The sequence below is a fragment of the Plecotus auritus genome, assembly GCF_963455305.1.
Source record: "Plecotus auritus genome assembly, chromosome: 9".
Lineage (NCBI taxonomy): Eukaryota > Metazoa > Chordata > Mammalia > Chiroptera > Vespertilionidae > Plecotus > Plecotus auritus.
The window spans coordinates 67,962,748-67,986,406 of NC_137783.1; the positions used below are offsets into that span (position 1 = coordinate 67,962,748).

Genomic DNA, 23,659 nt, shown 5'->3' on the forward strand with positions numbered 1-23,659 from the left:
TTTAATATCAAATTTTTAATATTAAAACTGGTTTAAATTTAATTGATATCTTTTAGAATAATTACAAAAGGTGTGTTAATAAATGTCAATCTAAGAAATACTGGCTGTTTACTTTTAATTATCACTGGAAAATTAAGGTTTAAATACTGTAGTTTTAATAATAGAAGGCAGGACATACATTTTAAAAGAAAAGGAGGAGAAAGTTCTATATAAATAGCTGAAGGTATATACTAGTTAATGACAGAAAGAATATTAGAGTAAAATGCATTTTTACAGGGACATGAAAAGGTTTGAAAACTAATTTGAAAGTATGAAATTTAAGGAGATTTTATATATATATAACTAGAGGCCCGGTGCATGAAATTTGTGCACGGGGGGAGGGGGTGTCCCTCAGCCCAGCCTGCACCCTCTCCAATCTGGGACCCCTTGAGGGATGTCCAACTGCTCGTTTAGGCCCGATCCCAGTGGGACTGCTGGCTCCCAACTGCTCGCCTGGCTGATTTCCCCTAACTGCTTCTGCCTGCTAGCCTGATCACCCCCTAACAACTCCCGGGCCAGCCTGATCGACACCTAACTGCTCCCCTGCCAACCTGGTTGCCCCCAACTGCCCACCCCTGCAGGCCTGGTAATCCCTAACTGCCCTCCCCTGCTGGCCTGGTAATCCCTAACTGCCCTCCCCTGCCAACATGGTTGCCCCCAACTGCCCACCCCTGCAGGCCTGGTTGCCCCTAACTGTTCTCCCCTGCAGGCCTGGGTCCCTCCCAACTGCCCTCCCCTCCTGGCCTGATCGCCCACAAATGCCCTCCCCTGCCGGCCATCTTGTGGCAGCCATCTTGTGTCCACATGGGGGCAGCCATCTTGTGTGTTGGAGTGACAGTCAATTTGCATATTACTCTTTTATTAGATAGGATGAGAAGGAAAATAGTTTTGAAAGAGAGAAATGAATATTAAAGTTAACTATTTGCAAAAGTTGTAAAAGGGTCATAAAATCTCAGGGAGGTTTAAACAAAGGCTAGTAAAGTCCAAAGTAAAATTTGCATACATATGCAAAGAGCACTAGCCAAAAAGAATGCTGTTTAAAAGTAAAATTTAAGCTTAATAAAAAGGAGAAATTTTAAAATCTCTTCCGCCACTATTTACAAAGTAAACTAAAAGTTATTGTTCAAGCATTAAATCTCACCATTAATGAGACACCATAAGTAAAAAGAGAGTTACTTTTACTTGAAATGTATGCATGGCAGTATTGGCCAGCCTCCAAAAAGCAACCAAGTTTGTTGCTCTGTTTAAAAGAAAGAAAAAAATTTTTTTAAAGAAACTCCCTTAAATGTAGCTTAAAGATCACTCTGGGAGGAAATAAAGGGAAATGTCCTTCAAAATATTTATAAACTGTAATTAAAAGTCAATATATTATGTCTTAAAAAGTAGAAATAAAGAAAGAATTGCCTTAAAACCTTAAGTGACTTTTTAGAAGTTATTAAAGGACATTAATTAATTAAGACCATATCTAAAAATCTCTATGGAAGAAATGACAAATGTGTTACTCAATTAAAATGACTCAGTGACACAAGCTGTCATTTCCAGCAATCTTGTAAAAAGTGGAAAATTCAGCACATTACAGGAATACCATATAATTCCCAAGGACAGGCAATTATAGAACACCAACATCAACAGCTAAAATCCAAACTTGAAAAACAAAAAGGGGGGAATATGGAGAAATCGCCTGTAAGTAGACTACACCAAGCCTTACTTTAAATTTTTTCACTTGTGATGCTGATGGCAAGACACCCATGGAAATACACTGGTGTCAGAATAAGTCGAAGGAAAATGGTCTGGTTAAATGGAAAGATCCTGAGCCTGGTTTATGGAAGGACCCCAACCCGTTAACATATGGTCGAGGATATGCTTGTGTATTTCCAGAAAACTTCTTCAAGCCCGTGTGGCTTCCCGCAAGAAATATTAAACTTCAACATGGATCCGAGGGAGGAACTGGCCAGGTTAATGAGGACCTTGCACCTGGAGCCATGCCTTACAGCTACAGACAATCGACTACCCCAGCCGCAGATAGCAGCAGCCCCAAGCAACCCACTGAAGATAAGGAGTGGGAGGAGGATGAGACAAATAGCCCAGAGGTGACCTGGGGGATGGTAAAGATGACGGTCCAGAAAACTGAGTGAATTTGTGAGGAAACCAGAAACCCAAGAAGGCCTGAGAACGTCTTTCTTGCCATGCTAGCAGTCATCAGCGATGTGGTAATACTACCAGGGGCAAAGGGGAAGTATATTGGATTTATGTTCCTGACCCTCCATGGGTAAAACCCCTTACGTGGGCTGATCCCCCATCTAATGTAGTCATCAATAATACCAAGCACCTTGGTCACCCAGGAGGACCACAGGTGGGGCAAGGAAGTATATGGGCAAAGTATAATTACATGGGTGTTGCCACCTGGCTTCCCTTTTGTATGACACAGAACCAAACCACAGCTCCTTTGTGTGTAAAATTAAAAAGAGGCTTCTGGCTAGCATGGACACCAAAGGAGGGGAAAGCAAAAGCCCAAATACACCTACTATCACTACTTGCTCTGGGGAGAGGTGCAGAAAATGTAACTTTACTAAGACATCCCCCCACTAAGCCATTATGTAAAAAGTCTTATGAATGGCACCCCACTGAGGAAGAAATTAATTGGCAAGACTGTTATAGTGACCACCCCACCAGCAGCAAACTTAATGACAGTTTTTCCTTTGTGGATTGGAGCCCCTATGGGTCTGCATATAGTAACAATCACACCCTAAAATGGAAGGGGAACGCATCCTATCATTATGTTGAAGCTAATCACTCAATTTCATGGCATGGAGAAGGATTTGTTGGATCTCAATTACAACATGACAATTGGCCCCAACAAAATACGCAATGGAAATTAGCTGCTGCACCTGCACCTATTAAATGGTATAGTTTTAACTATGGCTCAGATAATTCCATTCGTACCTTATGGGGAACTCCCAATAAGACAGTATTTGCCACCGCCTGTGTATTTGATCCGTTTGTACTCCTCTCAGGCCCCATCCAGATGTGCCTTAATGCAACAAGCCATGTGTATGAGGTGTCATGCACAGGCTGCACACTATCCCACTGTATTAATTCTACATTCGAAAAGGATTCCCTCATGATTTTAAAACAACCGGCTTTCACTTGGGTTCTCACTAACCTAACCGAGCCTTGGGAATCTCATCAAACCTACCAATTGTTACATGACCTGGTAAAAATCTTAAAATGACAAAAAAGATTTCCTGGAATGTTAATTGCAGAACTCTTTGCCCTCATAATATTACTTACTTCCATGGCATTGCTGCTTCATCCATGGTATAAACTGTTTAAACTTCTCAGTTTGTACAACAAGTTAAGGAAAATGTAACTAAGACCTGTCTATACAAAAAAGAATTGACAGCAAGTTTGATGTAGAATTATCGGCACTAAAGTCTACAGTCCTGGGGATGGGTGATAAAATCCACAGCCTAGAGCAAAGAATATCTTTACAGTGTCATTATAATTTTTCCTAGATTTGTGTTACCCCCATTCCCTATAATAGTACCTCACACCCTTGGGAATCAATAAAAAATCACCTTCTTGGTGCTTAGGGTAAAGGTAACACAACCCTTGATATTTTAGAATTACAACAGCAATTACAACAGAAGTACAATTATCCCAGGCAAACTTACAAATTAATTCCTTAGATGCCTGGCAGCAATTTAAAAAGGACATGAAAGAAATTAATCCCTTGCACTGGATCTCCTTACATTTGCCTCTTAGCATAACCACTATTGCTTGTCTCATTCTTGTTCTTATATGTCACTAGAGGCCCGGTGCACGAAATTTGTGCACGGGGTGTGTGTGTGTGTGTGTGTGTGTGTGTGTGTGTGTGTCCCTCAGCCCAGCCTGAACCCTTTCCAATCTGAGACATCCCTCTCACAATCCAGGACTGCTGGCTCCCAACCGCTCGCCTGCCTGCCTGCCTTCCTGATTGCCCCTAACCACTCCCCTACCAGCCTGATCGACACCTAACTGCTCCCCTGCCAGCCCGATTGCCCCTAACTACGCTCCCCTGCAGGCCTGGTCGCCCCCAACTGCCCTCCCCTGCTGGCCCGGTCACCCCTAACTGCCCTCCCTTGCCAGCCTAGTTGCCTCTAACTGCCCTCCCCTGCAGGCCTGGTCCCCGCCCAGCTGCCCTCTCCTGCAGGCCTGGTCCCCCCCAACTGCCCTCCTCTGCAGGCCTGGGTCCCCTCCAACTGTCCTCCCCCTGCTGGCCTGGTTGCCCCCAACTGCCCTCCTATACTGGCCCGGTCACCCCTAACTGCCCTCACCTGCAGGCCTGATTGCCCCCAACTGCCCTCCCCTGCTGGCCATTTTGTGTCCACATGGGGGAGGCCATCTTGTGTGTTCGAGTGATGGTCAATTTGCATATTACCTCTTTATTATATAGGATTTCTAGTCTGCAGATGCGGAATGAAGAGTCTTGAAAGAACTTGAACCCTTCAGGCAGCATTCACTTTTCAAGATTTATTAAGGAAACGAAAAGCGGGAGATGCTGGCAGCAACCCATTGTACACACTGTCAGGAAAGTGCAAACAGGAACCCAGAAGGCTGATGGACCTTGAGCTTTGGCAAGGGCTAAAGCTATGCACTAATAGTTCTGTCAAGGCAATGGTGGCTCAAGCAATTTCCTGACCTAATAGTCTCAAAGTGAATCTTTACTAATATTGACTGACCTTTAAGATAGTCTGTCTGCTTCCGGATTGCCTGCCTCACTAAGGACATGTGTATCTGGAACTGAATAAAAGCTAACAGGGCCTGGGCCCCAGCAAAGCCTTTCCACTAGAGAATGGCTCTCCGCCTGGCCCCGTGATTTCCAAATTCATATTTCTTGTCTAGTCTCTTCGTTTGTGCACAGCCCTTCTCCAGGTCCTGAACCCTAGCCGTGCAGGTTGCGGCTTTCACATCCAACCTCAAGCAGAGGTCAGGTATCCATAAGGTGAACTTAATGGATGAATAAAAAAAAAAAGTTCTCCAAAAGTAATTAAAAATAAGAGTAAATTTAAAAACCTATTTATGATTTTTGCTTTTACTATTTCTGGCCAACATTTTCCCCTAAATCAGTGGTTGGCAAACTGCGGCTCGCGAGCCACATGCGGCTCTTTGGCCCCTTGAGTTTTTAGCAAAGGCCAGCTTAGTAGTACCCTAATTAAGTTAATAACAATGTACCTACCTATATAGTTTAAGTTTAAAAAATTTGGCTCTCAAAAGAAATTTCAATCGTCGTACTGTTGATATTCGGCTCTGTTGACTAATGAGTTTGCCGACCACTGCCCTATATTAACCGTCTATACCTAACAGTTACTAACCAAATTGGTTGGTCTTTTCCAATTGTTTTATAGGTAATTACATTAGTTAAGATTACATTTCTTTTGGGAGATCCAAGGTGGTGGTGGCAGAGTAGGTAACAGCACTCACCTCCTCCCAGGAACAAACCAGAATTATAACTAAATTACAGACTAATCATCCTGAATAACCCACTGAAGACTAGCTGGAGAGACTTCTTATAACCAAGGACTTATAGAAGAAGCCACGTGGGGATGGTAGGAAGGTGGAGATGTGAGAAGGGCTGGCCTGCATGTGTAGTGGTTGACAATTTGTAGGAGTGTCTCAGCTGCAAAGATCCCCTGGAGAAAGGGGTCTCAGCCCCAGGCTGGGTCACCCACCTCAGAGCATCAGAGCCGGGAAGAGGAGTCCACGTCACAGGTGGCTATGGATTCTACCCACCAGGGAGAGACAGGATCTGCTAGAAACCAGCGCCTCTGAAAGGGCCTATGCCCTAAGTCCTGCAGCCACTCATCCTGGGCTCTGGGAGGGCAGGCAGCTCAGAGTGGACTGGGGCCCTAAGGGAGACACTGGGCTATGCGGCTTCAGGCAGAGGCTGAAGGGAGGGCCACCAGTCCCCGTGACGAGTGCACTCCCCCATGGCCCACAGATGCATCTGCCCTGGGCTGGGCACCCCCATATAGCCCCAGCCCAGGAAAAGGCAGCACCTCGCAGCTCCCTGCGGCCCTGACAGTGCATGCCCACAGAGCACAGGTGGGATGGTCCCCAGGGACCCACAGCGCAGACTTCCCGGAGGCTCCCGAGGAGGCCGGCAGTCTCATGTTGTGTCAGAGTCCCAGAGTAAGACTGGGTTGCATGGCAAGAGGGAGAGGGCCATTCCCCTCCCACGACCAGTGCTGCCTTCCAGTGTGGAGCCTCCTCCACATGGCCACACCGTGGTCTTATTTAGCCAGATGAGCTCTGCGGGCCTCAGCCCGACACATCCCTGAGACCCACCCACCACAAAGGTCCACGGGGTGGCTGGCCCTGGTGGACACAAAGACTGTTGCCAAGTGGTCTCAGACCTGACATTGTGCCAAGTTTGACTCGGCATCAGCCTGGTGGACACCACTCCCTATCTGACACTCACTGGGAACCAACCTCAAGCAACTCGCATGCTGCCAGAGGCTCTGAGGGCTGGGCCCACGGCAGCCACAGGCGGGCACAGCCCAGCTGTGGGGGAGCCGTGGAAGCTTGCCTTGCTGCACAGCGAGGTCCCTCTCACGCACATATAGGCCCGAAGCAGATACAAACTGTGGGTCTCTTTGTAGCTTGAAGCAGGTAATCCAGGGCCAGTCGCAGAATCTGATACTGACCTGCACCGGGTTCCGCCCCCAAATCCCCAGAAGCAGCACATACGGTGGTGGATTCCTGACCAGATCAGCGCACACCCACAAGAGGCCACCCAGGGGGAGCGCTCTGCAAGCCCAGCCCTGCTGGGGGTCCACACACGTGGGTCAGTCAGTCCTTACACTCAGCCAGAATGAGCTCAACCCAGAGCAACAGAGATGGTGAGGGGAGCCCAGGCAGCGCCAGGCGGTGGGCAGCAGTGGGGACTCAGTCCACCTGGGAGACTGGGACCACATCATCTGGGCACAGAACGAGCTCTGTTCCAGCACTGGCAGGAAGTCCGCTCCAGTCTGGGATTGCTGGAGGGGCCCATGGCAGAATTCAGGGCCAGGGGAGGGGTCTGCTTGGTATACCCAGAGTGACACTGAGGGGCCTCTATTTTCTGGAAGAAATTTGGGGAGACAGCCAGCCAGAGACTACTAGACTGTGGCTTGGGACAGAGGATCAGAGCTGCTGAATTGCTGGGATACCTACCCCTCCTGCTGTGATCCCAGACAAAAGGGGACAGTGCTGGGTTGGAAATCTGAGCAGGTACTGCTCGGTTTGATGGCGTGGGGAGTCGGACATTTGGCCCAATGGGAGCCAGCTGGTCCAGCCACCAAGAGACTGGAGTGCTAAGAGGAGCTGATTTTTTTTTTAATCCTCAGCTTAGGGAGAGGAAGGGTGAGAAAGTGAGAGAGAGAGAGAGGAAGACATTAATCAAGAGAGAAACACTGATCAGCTGCTTCCTGTATGCACCCCAATGGGGGATCGAACCACAACCTAGGACTATGCCCTGACGAGAATCAAACCTGCAACCTCATTGGTGCACAGGACGACGCTCCACCAGCTGAGCCACCTCCTGGCTGGCGCGGGCTTTCTCCATCCGTCCGATTTGGTTTGGTGGCACAGGGGTGCCAGGGCATCAGGAGAGCTGAGTGATTGTGACTGTCTCCTGGGTGGGCTTTTGTCCAGGGAACAGACAAGCGTGTGCTGGGCCCTGCGCTGCGTTGCGGAAAGCAGACATGGGCTCCCAAGCGAGTCAGCCCAAGCAGCCCTGGGAAGGAGAGGACTTGCTCATCCCCTCCCACTGCATATGGGCACCGCCCACCACCCAAGGACTGTTTACACCCCCACTGAGTGCAGATCTGGGGGGGAAGGGAGAACAGCTCAGAACGGGGACATTCAAGGTGGGAGAACCAAGGCAGAAACACCGGACTCTGGAGGCCCACCACCAGGCTGCAGGGCTCTGCCTGCGGCTACGCACAGGTTGCAGGCTACGCACAGGTTGCAGCTGCGCACAGGTTGCGGAGAGCCAGGCAGGGCCAGCGAGGGACAATGGTCTGCAGTAGGGAACCGCCTGGGGCCCAGGGCCAGCACCAGCATCTGAGAAGGCTCCTGTGTGCTCCACAAGCAGCGGGTCCAATGGGTGATTGCCGTCGGCACCAAAATCCGCTGAGGCACACTCCTTTTTTCCCTTTTAAATCTTTTATTTTTCTGTTCTATTTCATTTTTCTCTTATCTTTATTCTTTCATATCTCTTCTCTCCGTTCCTTATTCTATTTTTCTATTTTATTTTTTACTATTTTTCTTTTCCTATTCTACATTTCATTTTATTTATTATTACTTTAAAAATAATTACTTTTATTTTATTTATTATTTTCTTTTTCTTCTTTCCTTTCATATGCCCTATATTCGTTTCTTTTTTTTTTCTTTTCTGATGCTTTTTTTCTCTTGTATTTTACTATTTTTTTTTCCTTCTCTTTTTTCTTATTCTTTATCTCTGTGGATGTTTTTTTTGTTCATGTTATTTTTGGTATGGTCTACTTTTGTCTTGTTTTGATCCCTCAACACCCATACAACAGTTTGCATAACGTGGTCGGGGTTGAGCCTCAAAGTCAGCCACCCCAAGAGCCGAGCCCACCCATGAATGGGACAACAGCAATCAAGACACAGTTATAGTCCGGCCGGCATGGCTCAGGGTTGAGCACCAACCTATGAACTAGATGGAAGTCACGGTTTGATTCCTAGTTAGAGCACCTGTATGAGTTGCAGGTTGATCCCCAGTAGGGGGCATGCAGAAGGCAGCCAATCAATGATTCTCTCTCATCAGTGATGTTTCTCTCTCTCTCTCCTTCTCCCTTCCTCTCTGAAATTAATAAAAAAATATATTTTTTTAAAATACAGTTACAACAGAAGGACCCACATAATCCACACCAGGGACATCCCTAATGCACCCGGTCAGGTGGTCAAGGAGACTGCACCACTGGACTCCACAGGACACCACTACAGTAGGCCACCCCACCAAGACTGGGAGTCATGGCAGTTCTACTTAATACATAGAAACAAATACAAAGAAATAGCAAAAATAAGGAAACAAAGAAACAGGCCTCAAGTGAAAGAACAGGAGGAATCTCCAGAAAAGGCTAAATAAAATGGAGGCCAGCAATTTACCAGAAACAGAGTTCAAACTAATGGTTTTAAGAATGCTCTAGAGTATGAAAAAGGATATAGAAACCATGGGGGAAAAAACACTTGGAAATGAAGAGTAATATTTCTGAAATAAAGAAGACAGTGGAAGGAATAAACAGTAGGTGAGATGAAGTAGAGCACTAAATCAGTGAACTAAAAGACAAAGTAGAAAAAATTACTCAATCAGAACAGAAAAAGAAAAATAAATAGCATGAGTATTATGTAAGGCAGGGATGGGGAACCTTTCTTCTGCCAAGGGCCCTTTGGGTATTTATAACATCATTCATGGGCCAGTCAAAATTATCAACTTAAAAATTAGCCTGCTATATTTGGTCAAACATTTAACTCACCCCTAATGCCTTGGCAGGGCCAGACAAAATGATTTTGTGGGAGTTATATGGCCCGCAGGCCAGACGTTCCCCACCCCTGGTTTAAGGGAACTTTGGACAAAATGAAATGGAAAAACATCCACATCATAGGGGAATCAGGAGGAGAAGGAAGTGAGACAGGGATAGAGAACCTGTATGAAGAAATAATGACAGAAAAATTCCCTAACTTGGTGAAGGAAAAAGTCACAGAAGTTCAGGAAGCACAGAGAGTCCCAATCAAGATGACCCCAAAGAGACCCACGCCAAGACACATCATAATTAAAATGTCAAAGGTTAAAAACAAAGAGAGAACCTTAAAGGCAGCAAGAGAAAGACATCAGTTCCCTACAAGTCAATCCTCATAAGGCTGTCAGCTGATTTCTCAACAGAAATACATCAAGCCAGAAGTAAATGGTATGAAGCACTCAAGGTAATGAAAAGCAAGGATCTGAATAAAAGACTAAAGGAGATTATTATCACCAAATCAGTATTGCAATAAATGTTAAAGGGACTGCTAAAATAAGAAATATATAGAGAGAGCAACATAGGCGTACAGAATAGAAAAGGCAATATAGAAGTACCTATCAATAATAACCTTAAATGTAAATGGATTAAATGCTCCAATCAAAAGACACAGGGTAGATGAATGGATAAGTAAACATGGCCCATATAAATGCTGTCCCACATCAGAACAAAAGACTCACACAGGATGAAAGTGAAGGCACAGAAAAATATTCCATGCAAATGAAAATGAAAAACAAAAAAAAGCTGGGGTTGTAATATATACATCCGACAAAATAAGACTTCAAAACAAAGGCCATAAAAGAGACAAAAAAAGGCCACTACATAATACAAAAAGGATCAACCCAACAAGAGGATATAATCCTGGTAAACATATATGCAACCAATATAGAAATACCTAAATACAAAAAATCTTTTGGTGGATTTTAAGGGAGAGTTTGACAGTAATCCTATATAATAAACGACCGGTTGCTATGACATGCACTGACCACCAGGGGGCAGAAACTCAATGCAGGAGCTGCCCCCTGGTGGTCAGTGTGCTCCCACAGGGGGAGTGCCACTCAGCCAGAAGCCAGGCTCCCAGACTGCAAGAGGGCGCAGGCCGGGCTGAGGGATCCCCCAAGTGCACGAATTTTGTGTACTGGGCCTCCAGTACAGTCATAATAGGAGACTTTAACACCTGAATGTCATCAATGGATAGATCTTCCAGAAAAAAAAATCAACAAGGTAAAAGAGATCTTAAACAACACACTAGATCAGATGGATTTCATTGATATTTACAGAACATTTCATCTGCTGCAGAATATACATTCTTTTCAAGAACACAAGGAACATTCTCAAAGATAGACCATTTGTTAGGACACAAAATAATTCTTAACAAATAAAAGAAGATTGAAATAATATATAGCATCTTCTTGAATCACAATGGCATGACACTAGAAATCAACTGTACTAAAAAAACCCAAAATATTAAAACACATGGAGGCTAAATAGTATGTCATTAAACAATGAATGGGATACTAATAATATCAAACAAGAAATCAAAAATTACCTGAAAACAAATGAAAATGAACACATAACAACCCAAAACCTATGGGACAGAGTGAAAGCAATCCTGAGAGGGAAGTTCATAGCATCACAGGCCTATCTCAAGAAGAAAAATCTCAAGTAAACAATCTAACACTACACCTGGAGAATAAAAAGAACTAAACAAAAAATAAATACAAAAAACAAAATAAAAAAAACAAACAAGAAAAGTCCAGAATAAGGGAAAGGAAACAAAAAGATCAGAGTGGAAATAAGTAATATAGAGAATGAAAATAAAATACAAAAATCAATAAAAACAAGAGCTAGTTCTTTGAAAAGATAAACAAGATTGATTAACCATTAGCCAGACTCATCAAGAAACACGCCCTAGCCGGTTTGGCTCAGTGGATAGAGTGTCGGCCTGCAGACTGAAGGTTCCCAGGTTCTATTCCAGTCAAGGGCACATGCCCGAGTTGCTGCTCGACCCCCAGAAGGGGGCGTGCAAGAGATATCACAGAAACACAAAGGACTGTTAGAAAATACCATGAACAACTATATGACAATAAATAGAACAACCTGGGAGAAATGGACAAATTCCAAGAAACATACAATCTTTGAAAACTCAATCAAGAAAAATCTGGAAACCTGAATAGATGGATAACAACTAATGAAACTGAAGCAGTAACCAAAAAACTCCAGCAAACAAGTCCTGGACCTGATGGCTTCAGAGGCAAATTTAACCAACCTTTCAAAAAAAGAACTAGCACCCATCCTCCTCAACTATGTCAAAAAGTTCAAGAGGCGGTATGGCTCCCCAGCTCTCTGTGGGAGACCAGCATTATTCTAATTCCAAAGACACTGCTGAGAAAGGGAATTATAGTCAAAATCCCTGATGGACACAGAGGCTAAAATCCCCAAGGAAATATTAGCAAACTGTATCCAGCAGTACACTGAAACGATAATATACAATGGCCAAGTGGGATTTATCCGGGGATACAAGGTTTGTAATACATTCACAAGTCAATAAACATGATGCATCACCTAAACAAAATGAAGGATAAAAATCATATGATATCAATCAATGCAGAAAAACCATTCTACTAAACCCAGCATCCGTTATGATAAAGACTCTCAGCAATGTGGGAATAGAGGGATCATCCTCAACATGATAAATGCCATATATGACAAACCTATAGCCAACATCACATTCAGTGGGCAAAAACTAAAACCATTTCCCCTAATAACAGGAACAAGACAGGGATATCCACTTTCACCACTCTTATTCAACATAGTATTGGAAGTCCTAGCCACAGCGATCAGACAAGAAGAAGAAATAAAAGGCATCCAAACTGAAAAGAAGGAAGTCAAATAGTCATTATTTGCAGATGGCATGATATTGTAAACAGGGAACCCTAAATAACCCATAGAAAACTACTAGATTTAGTAAATGAATTTGGCAAAGTAACAGGTTACAAAGTTAATATTCAGAAGTTGGTGGCACTTTTATATTCCAATAATGAACTATCAGAAAAGGAAACTAAGAAAACTATGCCACTTACAATTGTCTCAAAAAAAAAAAAAAATGCCCAGGAATAAATTTAACCAAGGAGGTAAAAGACCTGTATTTGGAAAATTATAAGATGCTAAGAAAGAAATTGAACAAAAAATGTAAATAACATTATACACTGTGCTCATGGACAGGAAAAATTAACATCATTAAAATGTCTATGCTACCCAAAGCAATCTATAGATTCAATGCAATTCCTACCACAATACCAATGGTGTGTTTTATAGAACTAGAAAAAAAATAATCCAAAAATTTATATGGAACCACAATAGCCCTGAATAGGCACAGCAATTTTGAGAAAGAACAAAGTTGGAGGTATCACACTACCTGATATCAAACAATACTCCTAGGCTATTGTAACCCAAACAGCCTGGTAATGGCATAAAAACAGACACAAAGATCATTGGAACAGAATAGGGAGCCCAGAAATAAACCAATGTCTATACAGTCAAGTAATATTTGATAAAGAAAGGAAAAACATACAATGGGGTAAAGAACATCTATTCAATAAAGGATGTTGGGAAAATTGCACAGACACATGCAAAAAATTGAAACTAGACCACTTTCTTACAACACACACGAGAATAAATTCTAAATGGATTAAAGACAAATATAAAAACCCCAAACCATAAAATTCCTAGGGAGAACATAGGCAGTAATATCTCTGGTATTTCTTTTAGCAATATTTTTTTCTGACATATCTCTTTGGGCAAAAGAAACAAAAGAAAAAGTAAACAACGGGACCACATCAAACTAAAAAGTTTTGCACAGCAAAAAAAACCACCAGCAAAACAAAAAGACAACCTACTGAATAGCAGAATATATTCAGCAATGAACATCTGATAAGGGGTTAATATAAAAAATTTATAAAGAACTCCGATATCTCAACGCCAAAAAACACAAACAATTCAATTTAAAAATAGGCAGGGGGCCTGAATAGACACTTCTCCAAACAGGATGTACAGACGATGGCCAATAGACATTTAAAAAGATGCCCAAAGCCACTAATCACCAGAGAAATGCAAATTAAAACCACAAGACACCACCCACACCTGTCAGAATGGCGATCATCAATAAATCACCAAACAAGTGTTGACAAGGATGTGGAGAAAAAGGAACCCTTGTGCACTGTTGGTGTGAATGCAGATTGGTGCAGCCACTATGGAAAGCAATATGGAGGTTTTTCAAACAATTAAAACTACCTTATGACCTGACAATGCCACTCCTGGGTATATATCCAAAGAATCCCAAAGCACTAATTTGAAAGGATACATGCACTCCTATGTTCACTGCAGCATTATTTATAATAATAGAGGCCCGATGCATGAAATTCGTGCAAGAGTAGGCCTTCCTTCCCCCGGTTGTTGGCACCGGCTTCTCTCTGGCACCTGGGACCAGGGCTTCCCTCCGGCTGTCGGCAGGCACCCGGGACCTGGGCTTTCCATGCAGCCCTGGCTTCATTCGGAAGGTCATCCAGAAGGATATCTGGTCTACTTAGCATATTATGCTTTTATGATTAGATAATAACCAAGATATAGAAGCAACCCAAGTGTCTATCAATAAATGAGTGGTGTGGTACATACATACAATGGAATATTACTTGGCCATACAAAAGGAGGAAATGTTACCATTTGCAACAGCATGGATGAACCTAGAAGATATGATGCTAAGTGAAATAGCCAGGGAAAGACAAATACTACATCATTTCCCTTATGTGTGAAATCTAAAGAGCAAAATAAAGAAACAAAATAGAAACAGACCCATAGATACAGAGAACAGACTGATAGTTGCCACAGGGGAGAGGGTTTGGGGGACTAGGTGAAAAAGATGAAGCGATGAAGAAGTATAAATTGTGAGTTATAAAATAGTCATGGGGATGTAAAGTACAGCATAGGGAGTATAGTCAATAATTTGTAATAAATGGCATGGTGCGAGGTGGGTACTGAAAATAATGGGGCAATACTTTGTAGAGTATATGATTGTCTAATCACTATGCTATACACCTGAAACTGATACAAAGTAATACTGAATGTAAATTGTAATCGAAAAATAAAATTAAAAGAATATATTTTTTACATGTACTAAAATAAGTTTTTTTGTCCCATTCTATTAACAGGTTTCTCTACTTTGTTTTAACATGTAGATAGATTTATGCAGTCCCATGGACTCTGAGAAGAAGATCAAGTGCACTTCTATACTATATTAATGATGAATCTCACTGGAGACTTGGTTTGAATACTATTTTATAGGATTGTATATTAAAATGCTTAGGAATCAAGGCTGATATCAAGTCCATATGGCTTACAACTTTTAATCCACATTTGACATGAAAATTGATGCTACACTGTCATACTATAAATTTTTTGTTTCAAGTTGAGTAGTGTGCTTGCTAACAAGCCACAAGAGCTGTTATAACTTTCGCTGCTATACTGACATCCAAAAAACAAAGTGACTCAGACTACCACAGAGTAGCCACAGAATAAGCTGACCTTTTCCAAAGAAATACATCTCCTTAATAACAATAGTCCTCGAGTGGGCCTAAGGGAGAAAATGCTTTTGAAAGTTCAGTAAGGGTGAGATGAGATTGGGTTATGGTTCCCTAACCCTGTTCTATGAGTTAACTGACTAAGAAGAGATCTTCTACTGGATTGGTAGATTCTAAACCATGATCTCACCATCAATGAAAGCAGTAAGATCAAGAGTATATTTTAGTGAAGTACTAAAATTTATCATTGTAGAATTACCACAATCTTATGGCAAGCTACATATTGAAGTAAATGTCTATGGGCATGTCTAAACAGTTTATGTTCAAACCTGTGTTAAGATTTTGCAGACTACGTGATGTACTTTATTATCCACAGCCTTAACTATAGTACTTTCTTCAAAGGTTTGAATCAAACCCCCTTTCCCGTAGGAAGATTTTCTATATGTTCTAATTTAGGTCTTCCTGCTATATAATCTTATAACAACCTGTACTCTCCCCTTATTGTAACACTCATTGAGACTGAAATAACTAAGGACAATTTCCCCATCTCCTATATAATAATAAAAGCCTAATATGCTAAGTGTCCGGTCGGCCATTCAACCAATCAAAGCATAATATGCTAATGAAATGCTAAGGCCGCTCAACCACTCGCTATGACGTGCACTGACCACCAGGGGTAGATGTTCCAACCAGTAGGTTAGCTTGCTGCTGGGGTCCGGCAGATCAGGACTGAGTGAGACAGGCCGGACACACTCTGGAGCCCTCCCAGGACCCGATCGTGCACTGGTGGGGTCCCTCGGCCTGGCCTGCGCCCTCTCGCAATCTGAGACCCCCGCTGGGGGATGTTGGAGAGCTGGTTTTGGCTCAATCCTGCAGGCCGGGCCGAGGGACCCCAATGGTGCACGAATTTGTGCACTGGGCCTCTCATTAATTATAAGCTTCATTAAGGCAGGAGCCATATCTGTTTTGGTTCCTACTGTATTCCCCAGCACAGGGCTTGGCACATAAATATATATTGAGAGGTCTATACAGACAAATAGTCAGAAAAAAACAACAACTCGATAAATAGCTACCAGAGTCTCTGAACTCTTTTATTATATTACTAGAGGTGCACGAATTTGTGCATGGGTGAGGCCCCTTGGCCTGGCCAGCAATTGGGGCCATCAGGGCCGTCTTGCCCAGTCCCGACTGTCGGCCGGCCAGGGGGAGGGATCGCGGGAGGTTGGCCAGCCTGGGCCGTGGGAGGTTGGCTATGGGAGCGCACTGACTACCAGGGAGCAGCTCCTGTGTTGAGCGTCTGCCCCCTGGTGGTCAGTGCGCATCATAGCGACCGGTCAACCTGTTGTAATGGTCGCTTAGGCTTTTATATATATAGATAAATAAGACAAAGTAATTTTCACTTGTCTACTTTTGTGATGGTAGTTTTGGAACTACAATTGTCTGATGCTGTGCAGTAAATTCTGAGATATGGACAGCAGCAGAGAGCTAAAATTGTACATCAGTTAAATTATTTTTATGATGATCTATATTATGCTATATTCTTTAAAACACAAAGAAATAGTGTTTGGTGAAAAAAAGAGCACTTAGTTGGTTGAGCACTTAAAGAAGAAATTAACCAAAGAATACATATTCCAGACTCTTCATCTTTACATTACCTTTGCAAAATAGATGACTTTGCATTTTTGGAAATGTTAATTACTTAACCTAGAATCTGATAATAAAATATCTATGAAAGTATTAAAATAAAATAGCAAATTTCCTTACCCAGGTTAGCAAATCTTCCCCAATTTGATCAATAACAGAGGTCTCATTCCTCTTTCGAACAGTCTTCATCTGCTCATTCAACCCAACTCAAGGGGAAAAATAAAATGGAAAAAAAAGTAAGCATACACTTATTACTCAGTACAACTACTTCTAATCTCCTTAAATATAAATCAGGACACAATTCTTATACCTCTAGATATTGTGAGCTCTATCTGAAAAACAGATGGTAAAGCACAAAACAATGTGAAAATAGCAAATTAAATACAGGATAGGTATATCAAATAGTCATTTAACTTCAAGACTCCGTCTATAACATACTTATAAAGCACTTGAATTTAAATAATGCAGGTCACTCTGCCTACTGTCCCTCTGAAAATGTGTATGTTCACAGGCAATGAACATAATCTAGTCTGAACTTGACAATGCATGTTGGTAAAACCTAAAATCACACCCGGACAAGTGAAAAGGCATTCATGTGGTGGGCAGGTGTTGAAAGACGGTGATGGCTTTCCTGGTGAAAGAAAGATGAAACACGAAGGGACAAAGGGAACAGTGACTCAGAGCGAGGAACGGACACACTGACAGGAAGTCCGCGATGAACAGCACCAGGAGAGCTTCCCTGTATCTACTCGAGCGTCCCAAGCAAACAATGGGTTGTATGTTGTGTATTACTATTTTCAACATGCATTTATACATATATAGTACATGGGATATATATTTTTAAAAACATATACACTATAATTGATAGGAAATTTTCAAGGGTAGTTTTGACTACTCATGTTTTCCAGCTTAGACACTGACATTAGATCCCAAGTCCTGTGTTAACACTTTGAATATAAAAGGCTGATATGTGAATGGGGTGGAAGGTTTATTCAAACCTTACTTATGTTGTACTCTTTTATATAATGGAAATGTTAGGGATAAAGATTAGAGTCAATTTCTCTTACTGTGAAGTTGAAGAATATCTTCCAAGTTTGAAAAAATTTTCCGTAGTTCTGAAGGTGACAGAATTCCTTCTCTGCACACTCGCTGGTAGAACACTTGATCAAGAACCTTTAGTGTTCGAACATGAGCTCTTTCAGTGTAAAATAATTCTAAACAGAAAAGAAGTAAATATAAAATGTGGCCTTACTTAGAATAATTCTACGAAAAGTCTAGTTCCTATTTTACACCACACATAGTTATTACAATATTATAGCCTATATCCCTATAGGCTTCAGCTGGGATTAACTAGCAAATAAGTTATATAATAATCATTTATAGTTTAGAGAAGGGAAGTCATTTTTTTATTCCACAGAACTCGCCTACATATTGGCTCTAAGAGTTTAATATTGGCAAATGAAAAACATCATTATAAACTGTTTTGTACTTAAAAGTTAACAGTGTACTCCAAAACTCCTCTATCTTTTTAAAATAGTAGCCACCAATCACAACTACATTAGAAAACCGTAAGCCCAAACATCATATAGCCTTGGTTATCTACTTTTGGTTATCTAATGCCTATCAAACCTCATTTCTGAGGCCACGCTTGTAATGTCACCGTCTCAATGTTATTGGGGACAAGAGGATATTGATTAAATCATATCCTAAAGGCAGGAGAGGGCAGTGTCCACGTCACACCTCTGCTGTGCATTCGCCAGGTGAGGAAGAGCTGCGCCGGGTCGAAGGGGGAGCTGGGTGCTGGTTTCCTCCCTGTCACTTATCAGCTACACAATCTTAATTTGTTCCATCGCCCTGAGCCTTAGCATTCTCACTCATAATCTATGAACAAGATGAAGAGTCTGAAAGGAAAGTGATGGGACAAATGTCTCAATGATTTTTCTAGTTTTGAAGTTCAAGGATCATCTATATACTTTAATTTCATCTTTGTTTAAAACAAAAGGCAAGCAGAAATTTGGAAGCAAACACCAAGGCCCAGGGCATTTTCTGCTATAATAAAACAACAACAAAAACCAATTAAACTCACCATTAATCACTTCCTGCCTTTTGATCTCACAGGGCTTCAGTCCCAGTAACACTTCTCGGCTAACGAGCTGCTGCCAGTTGGGTGGATCAGTTTCCAAGTCATTTTCAAACTGTTCATCCTCACTTTGACTTTCTCCAAAAGCGATGCTGTCTAACCTAATAAAGAAAAAAAAGGATGAAGAATCCTATTTGAGGACATCAAGTGGACAATGGGAAACAGCAGAAGTCTTTACTAGTACATTACAGCACATAAGTCTGACAAACTATGTAGTGTTTCTTTTAAAAATTTCTTATTTTTCAATTACAGTTGACATACAATATTACATTAGATTCAAGTGTACAACAGTGATGAGACGTTTGTGTAACTTACAAAGTGATCGCCCTGATAAGCCCAGTGCCTATCTTATACCACAGCTATGAAAATGCTATTGGCTATATTTCCTATGCTGTACTTAATATTTCCATGACAATTTTTATAATTTAACCGCTTCCCCTTTTTCACCCATAACACCAACCCTACTCTCATTGGCAACCATCTATTTGTTGTTTGAATCTATGTATTTGTTTTGTTTGTTCATTTATTTTGTTTTTTAGATATACCATGTAACTGAAATCATATGGTATTTGCCTTTCTCTGACTTAATTCACTTAGCATAATACCCTCTTCAGCCGTGGGCAAACTACAGCCCGCGGGCCGGATGCGGCCCGTTCGGCTGTTCTATCCGGCCCGCGGAGCTGAAAGAGCAGAGGGTTCTCTTGCTCTCCCCTCCGCTCCTTTACTTTGAATTTATATTAGTTCACACAAACACTCTATCCATGCTTTTGTTCTGGCCCTCCGGTCCAGTTTAAGAACCCATTGTGGCCCTCGAGTCAAAAAGTTTGCCCACCCCTGCTCTAGATCCATCCATGTCACAAATGGCAAGATTTCATTCATTTTATGGCTGAATAATATTCCATTGTGTATATGTTTCTTCTCTGTCATTTGTCTACTGATGGCCATTTAGGTTGCTTCCATATCTTGGCTATCATATATAATGCTGTAATGAATATAGGGGTGCATATAGCTTTTCAAATTAGTGTTTTGAAATACCCAGAAGTGAAATTGCTGGCTAATATGGTTAGCTCTATACATTTTTGAGGAACCGCTATATTTTCCATAGTGGTTATCTGTACAGAAAGGTTCCCTTTGCTCCACATCCTCTCCAAAACTTACTGATACGCATTTTGAGGGATATGAGGTGGTATCTCACTATGGTTTTAATTTGCATGTCCCTGATGATTAGTGATGCTGAGCAACCTATCATATCTACTGACCATCTATCTGTCCTATTTGGAGAAATATTTATTCAGGTACTCTGTGCTTTTTTAGATTGAATTGTTAGGGGTTTTATGTTGTATTAGTATGCATGATTTCCCTATATATTTGTGTTTTCACCCCTATTGGATGTACCATTAGAGAATAGTGTCTCCCACTCAGCAAGCTGTCGTTTTGTTTTGTTGATGGTTCTCTTCACTGTGCAGAGTCTTTTTAGTTTCATATAGTCCCATGTGCTTATTTTTGTCTTTGGTTTCTTTCCCTTGCCTGAGAAGACATATCCGAAAACATATAACTAGAGCAATAACGAAGAGTTTACTACCTATGATTTCTTCTAAAAGTTTTGTGGTTTGGGGTCTTACTTTTAAGTCTTTAATCCATTTTGAGTTTATTCTTGTATACGGTGTAAGAAAGTTATCCTTATCCAGAGGGGAAAATGGCTGCTTAGGGCCAGTGTGTCAGGTATGTCTCAGTGCCAGACTCCCAGCCATCTCTCTCCGAGCTGCTCTTCTCCCCAGCCTCTCCCTAGCCTTCACAAGTCCGCACCTCAGCCATGGGGAATCAACTGTTTTGACTTAGGTCTGAATCACATCTGACAAAAAGATGGGAACCAAGGGGAACACGAAGCTTAGGCTGACAGCTATTCTGAGTAACCAAGTCCTGTGTCTTCCAGCATTTGTGACGCCGTGCAGGCGGACTTCAAGTTTAGACTTGAATAATGCTGACAAGATGCCCTTGGAGCCATTTCTAAGAAGCTGGATCCAAGGTTCAAAAAAGGAAAAAAAAAAAAAAGAAAATGGAGACTTTAAAGCTTAAAAAGCAACACTGCAATTTAAACTCAAGTTGGAGAGCTGAGAGCTCTGAAGGAAGCCACTGCCCCGTTGTGAGGACACTCAAGGAGCCCTATGGAGAGACCCACGTGGCAAGGAACATCCCTGCTGCTCCCAGCAGGCCAGGAGCTGAGGCCTCCGGCCAACAGTGAGAACGCTTTTTGACACGGGACAGTGTGGATGAGGGGGCATTTCCAATGTCAGATTCTCGTATATCTGAAATTTATTAAAGCAGATGACTTTAATCACTCAAAATATGAAAGACATTTTATAGCTAATAAAACCCTCCATAACTTAAAAGAAAGTTATCCAGTTCCATCCTTTTGCACCTATCACTGTTTTCCTTATACCATTTATTGAATAGACTCTATTTACCTTATTGTATAGTCTTGCCTCCTTTATTATAGATTAACTGATCATAACAGGCACTCTCTATTCTGTTCCACTGATCTATGTGCCTGTTGTTTTTGGTTTTTTTTTAATTAAAAAAAATTGATTTTAGAGAGAGAAGGGAGAAACACTGATAGGTTGCCTCCCGCACGCATCCCAACTGAGGATCAAACCCGCAACCTGGGTATGACAACCTGGGTATGTGAACTGGCTGGGAATTGAACTGTTGACTTTTCAGTGCACAGGGCAATGCCTAACCAACTGAACCGCACTGGCCAGGGCGCATGTGCCTGTTTTTTATGCCAGAATCATGCTGCTGTGGTTACCACAGCCCAGTAGAATAGTTTGGTATCAGGCAGTATAATACCTCCAACTTTGTTCTTCTTTCTCCAGTGGTTCCATATTAATTTTAAGATTATTTGTTCTAATTCTGTGAAAAATTTCATTGGTATTTTGATATGACTGTAGATGGCTTTGGGAAGTATTAACATTTTAAAGATGCTAATTCTTCCTACATGAGCACAGTCTACATTTACATTTATTTGTATAGTCTTCAATTTGATCCTTCAATTTCTTAGTTTTCCAAGTATAGGCCTTTTACTGCCTTGGTTAACTTTATTCCTACATATTTATGATGCAACTGCAAATGGGGTTGTTTTTTAAATTCTTTAAGAAATAATTATTATTCGTGTATCAAAATGCAACTGGTTTTTCTGAATATTAATTTTGTACCTTTCTATTTTATTGCATTTACTTATTAGTTCTAGTGACTTTTTGGTGGAATATTTAGGGCTCTGTTAGCTGGGTTTTTCATGTGTGGCCTTTATGCTGAGGTATGTTCCCTGTATCACCACTTTCTAAGAGTTTTTATCTAAATGAAGTGTTTTGTGAAGATTTTTCTGCATCTATTGATGGAATCATAACAGTTTTATCCTTAATTTTGTATATGTGTTATCTAACCTTAAATGATTTGCAGATATGAACCAACCTCAAATGCCAGAAATAAATCCGACTAGATCATGGTGTACAACCTTTTTACTGTATTGCTGAATTTGATTTAAAATGTTTTGAGGAATTTTGCATCTAGGTTTATCAGGGATATTGGCCTATAACTTTCTTTTTTTGTAGTGTTTGTCTGGTGTTGGTATCAGGATAATGTGGCCTCCTAAAATGATTTTGGGAGTCTTCCCTCCCTCCATTTTTTTAAGAATAGTTTGAGAATAAGTATTACTTTTTTGAATGTTTAGTAAAATTTTCCTGTGAATCCATCTGATCCAGTGCTTTTGTTTGTTGGGAGTTTTTAAATTACTAATTCTATTTCTTTAGTAGTTATTGGTCTGTTCATATTTGTTTCTTCAAGCTTGGAAGACTGTGTGTTTCTAAAAATTTACTGATTTATTCCAGGTTGTCCAATTTGTTGCAATAAACCTGTTCGTAGTATTTCTTTATAAACCTTTGTATTTCTGTGGTGTTGGTTGTCTCTTTCATTTCTGATTTTATGTGTCTCCCCCATTTTATTGTTGTTGATGAGTCTAGCTAAGGGTTTATCCACTTTATCTTTTCAAAGTACTAGGTCTTGGTTTCATTGATCATTTCTTTTCCTTTTTTTAAAAAAAAATATTTCATTATTTCAGCTCTAATTTTTGTTTTTTCCATCCTTCTCCTCACTTTGGGTTTGAGGTTTTGTTCCTTGAGGAGGCCTGTCTCGCTCCATTTCCCCATTAGAGCTGCTGTGCCTGTGCCCATAGGTTTTTGGTCACTGCGTTTTCATTTGTCTCAAGGTGTCTTTTGACTTATTCCTTGATCTTGTTAATCCACTCACTGTTCCTAATTTTGTGCTACTGCTGTTGCAGAAGATGGTTATTTCCTTTGTAAATTTACTGAGACTTGTTTTGTGGCCTAACATGTAGTTTGTCCTGGAAAATGTTCCACATGCACTTGGGAAGAATGTATATTCTATTCCATGCATCCATGTCTCTGGACCTATGTAACGTACTGACATAGCTCAGAGAAGAGGGGGTTGGGAGGGACAGAAAGAACATATATGCAGAGCCCATGTACACAGACAATAGTGTGCTGAAGGCATGGGGTGGGGCTGGGGCTGGGTGGAGGGGGACATTGGGGGGCATCTGTAATACTGTCAACAATAAAAAAAAGTAGAACAAAACGAATCAGAGTGAATATTCTGCTGCTTTGTGTAATGATGTCATAGATGTC

The 23,659-nt window shown here is 41.6% G+C and overlaps 1 protein-coding gene across 3 annotated transcripts in view; it reads right to left on the minus strand.

Moving 5' to 3' along the window:
* Window positions 1-23,659, minus strand: part of ARHGEF12 (Rho guanine nucleotide exchange factor 12) — a 230,774-nt gene that overhangs the window by 43,882 nt on the left and 163,233 nt on the right. For all 3 annotated transcript variants that reach the window (XM_080687470.1, XM_080687471.1, XM_080687469.1), the window contains 3 exons: window positions 18,909-19,063; window positions 17,890-18,036; window positions 16,943-17,028 (listed from right to left, as the gene is read on the minus strand). In XM_080687470.1, the coding sequence (XP_080543596.1) occupies window positions 16,943-17,028; window positions 17,890-18,036; window positions 18,909-19,063 (388 nt within the window). The remainder of the gene's footprint in view (window positions 1-16,942; window positions 17,029-17,889; window positions 18,037-18,908; window positions 19,064-23,659) is intronic.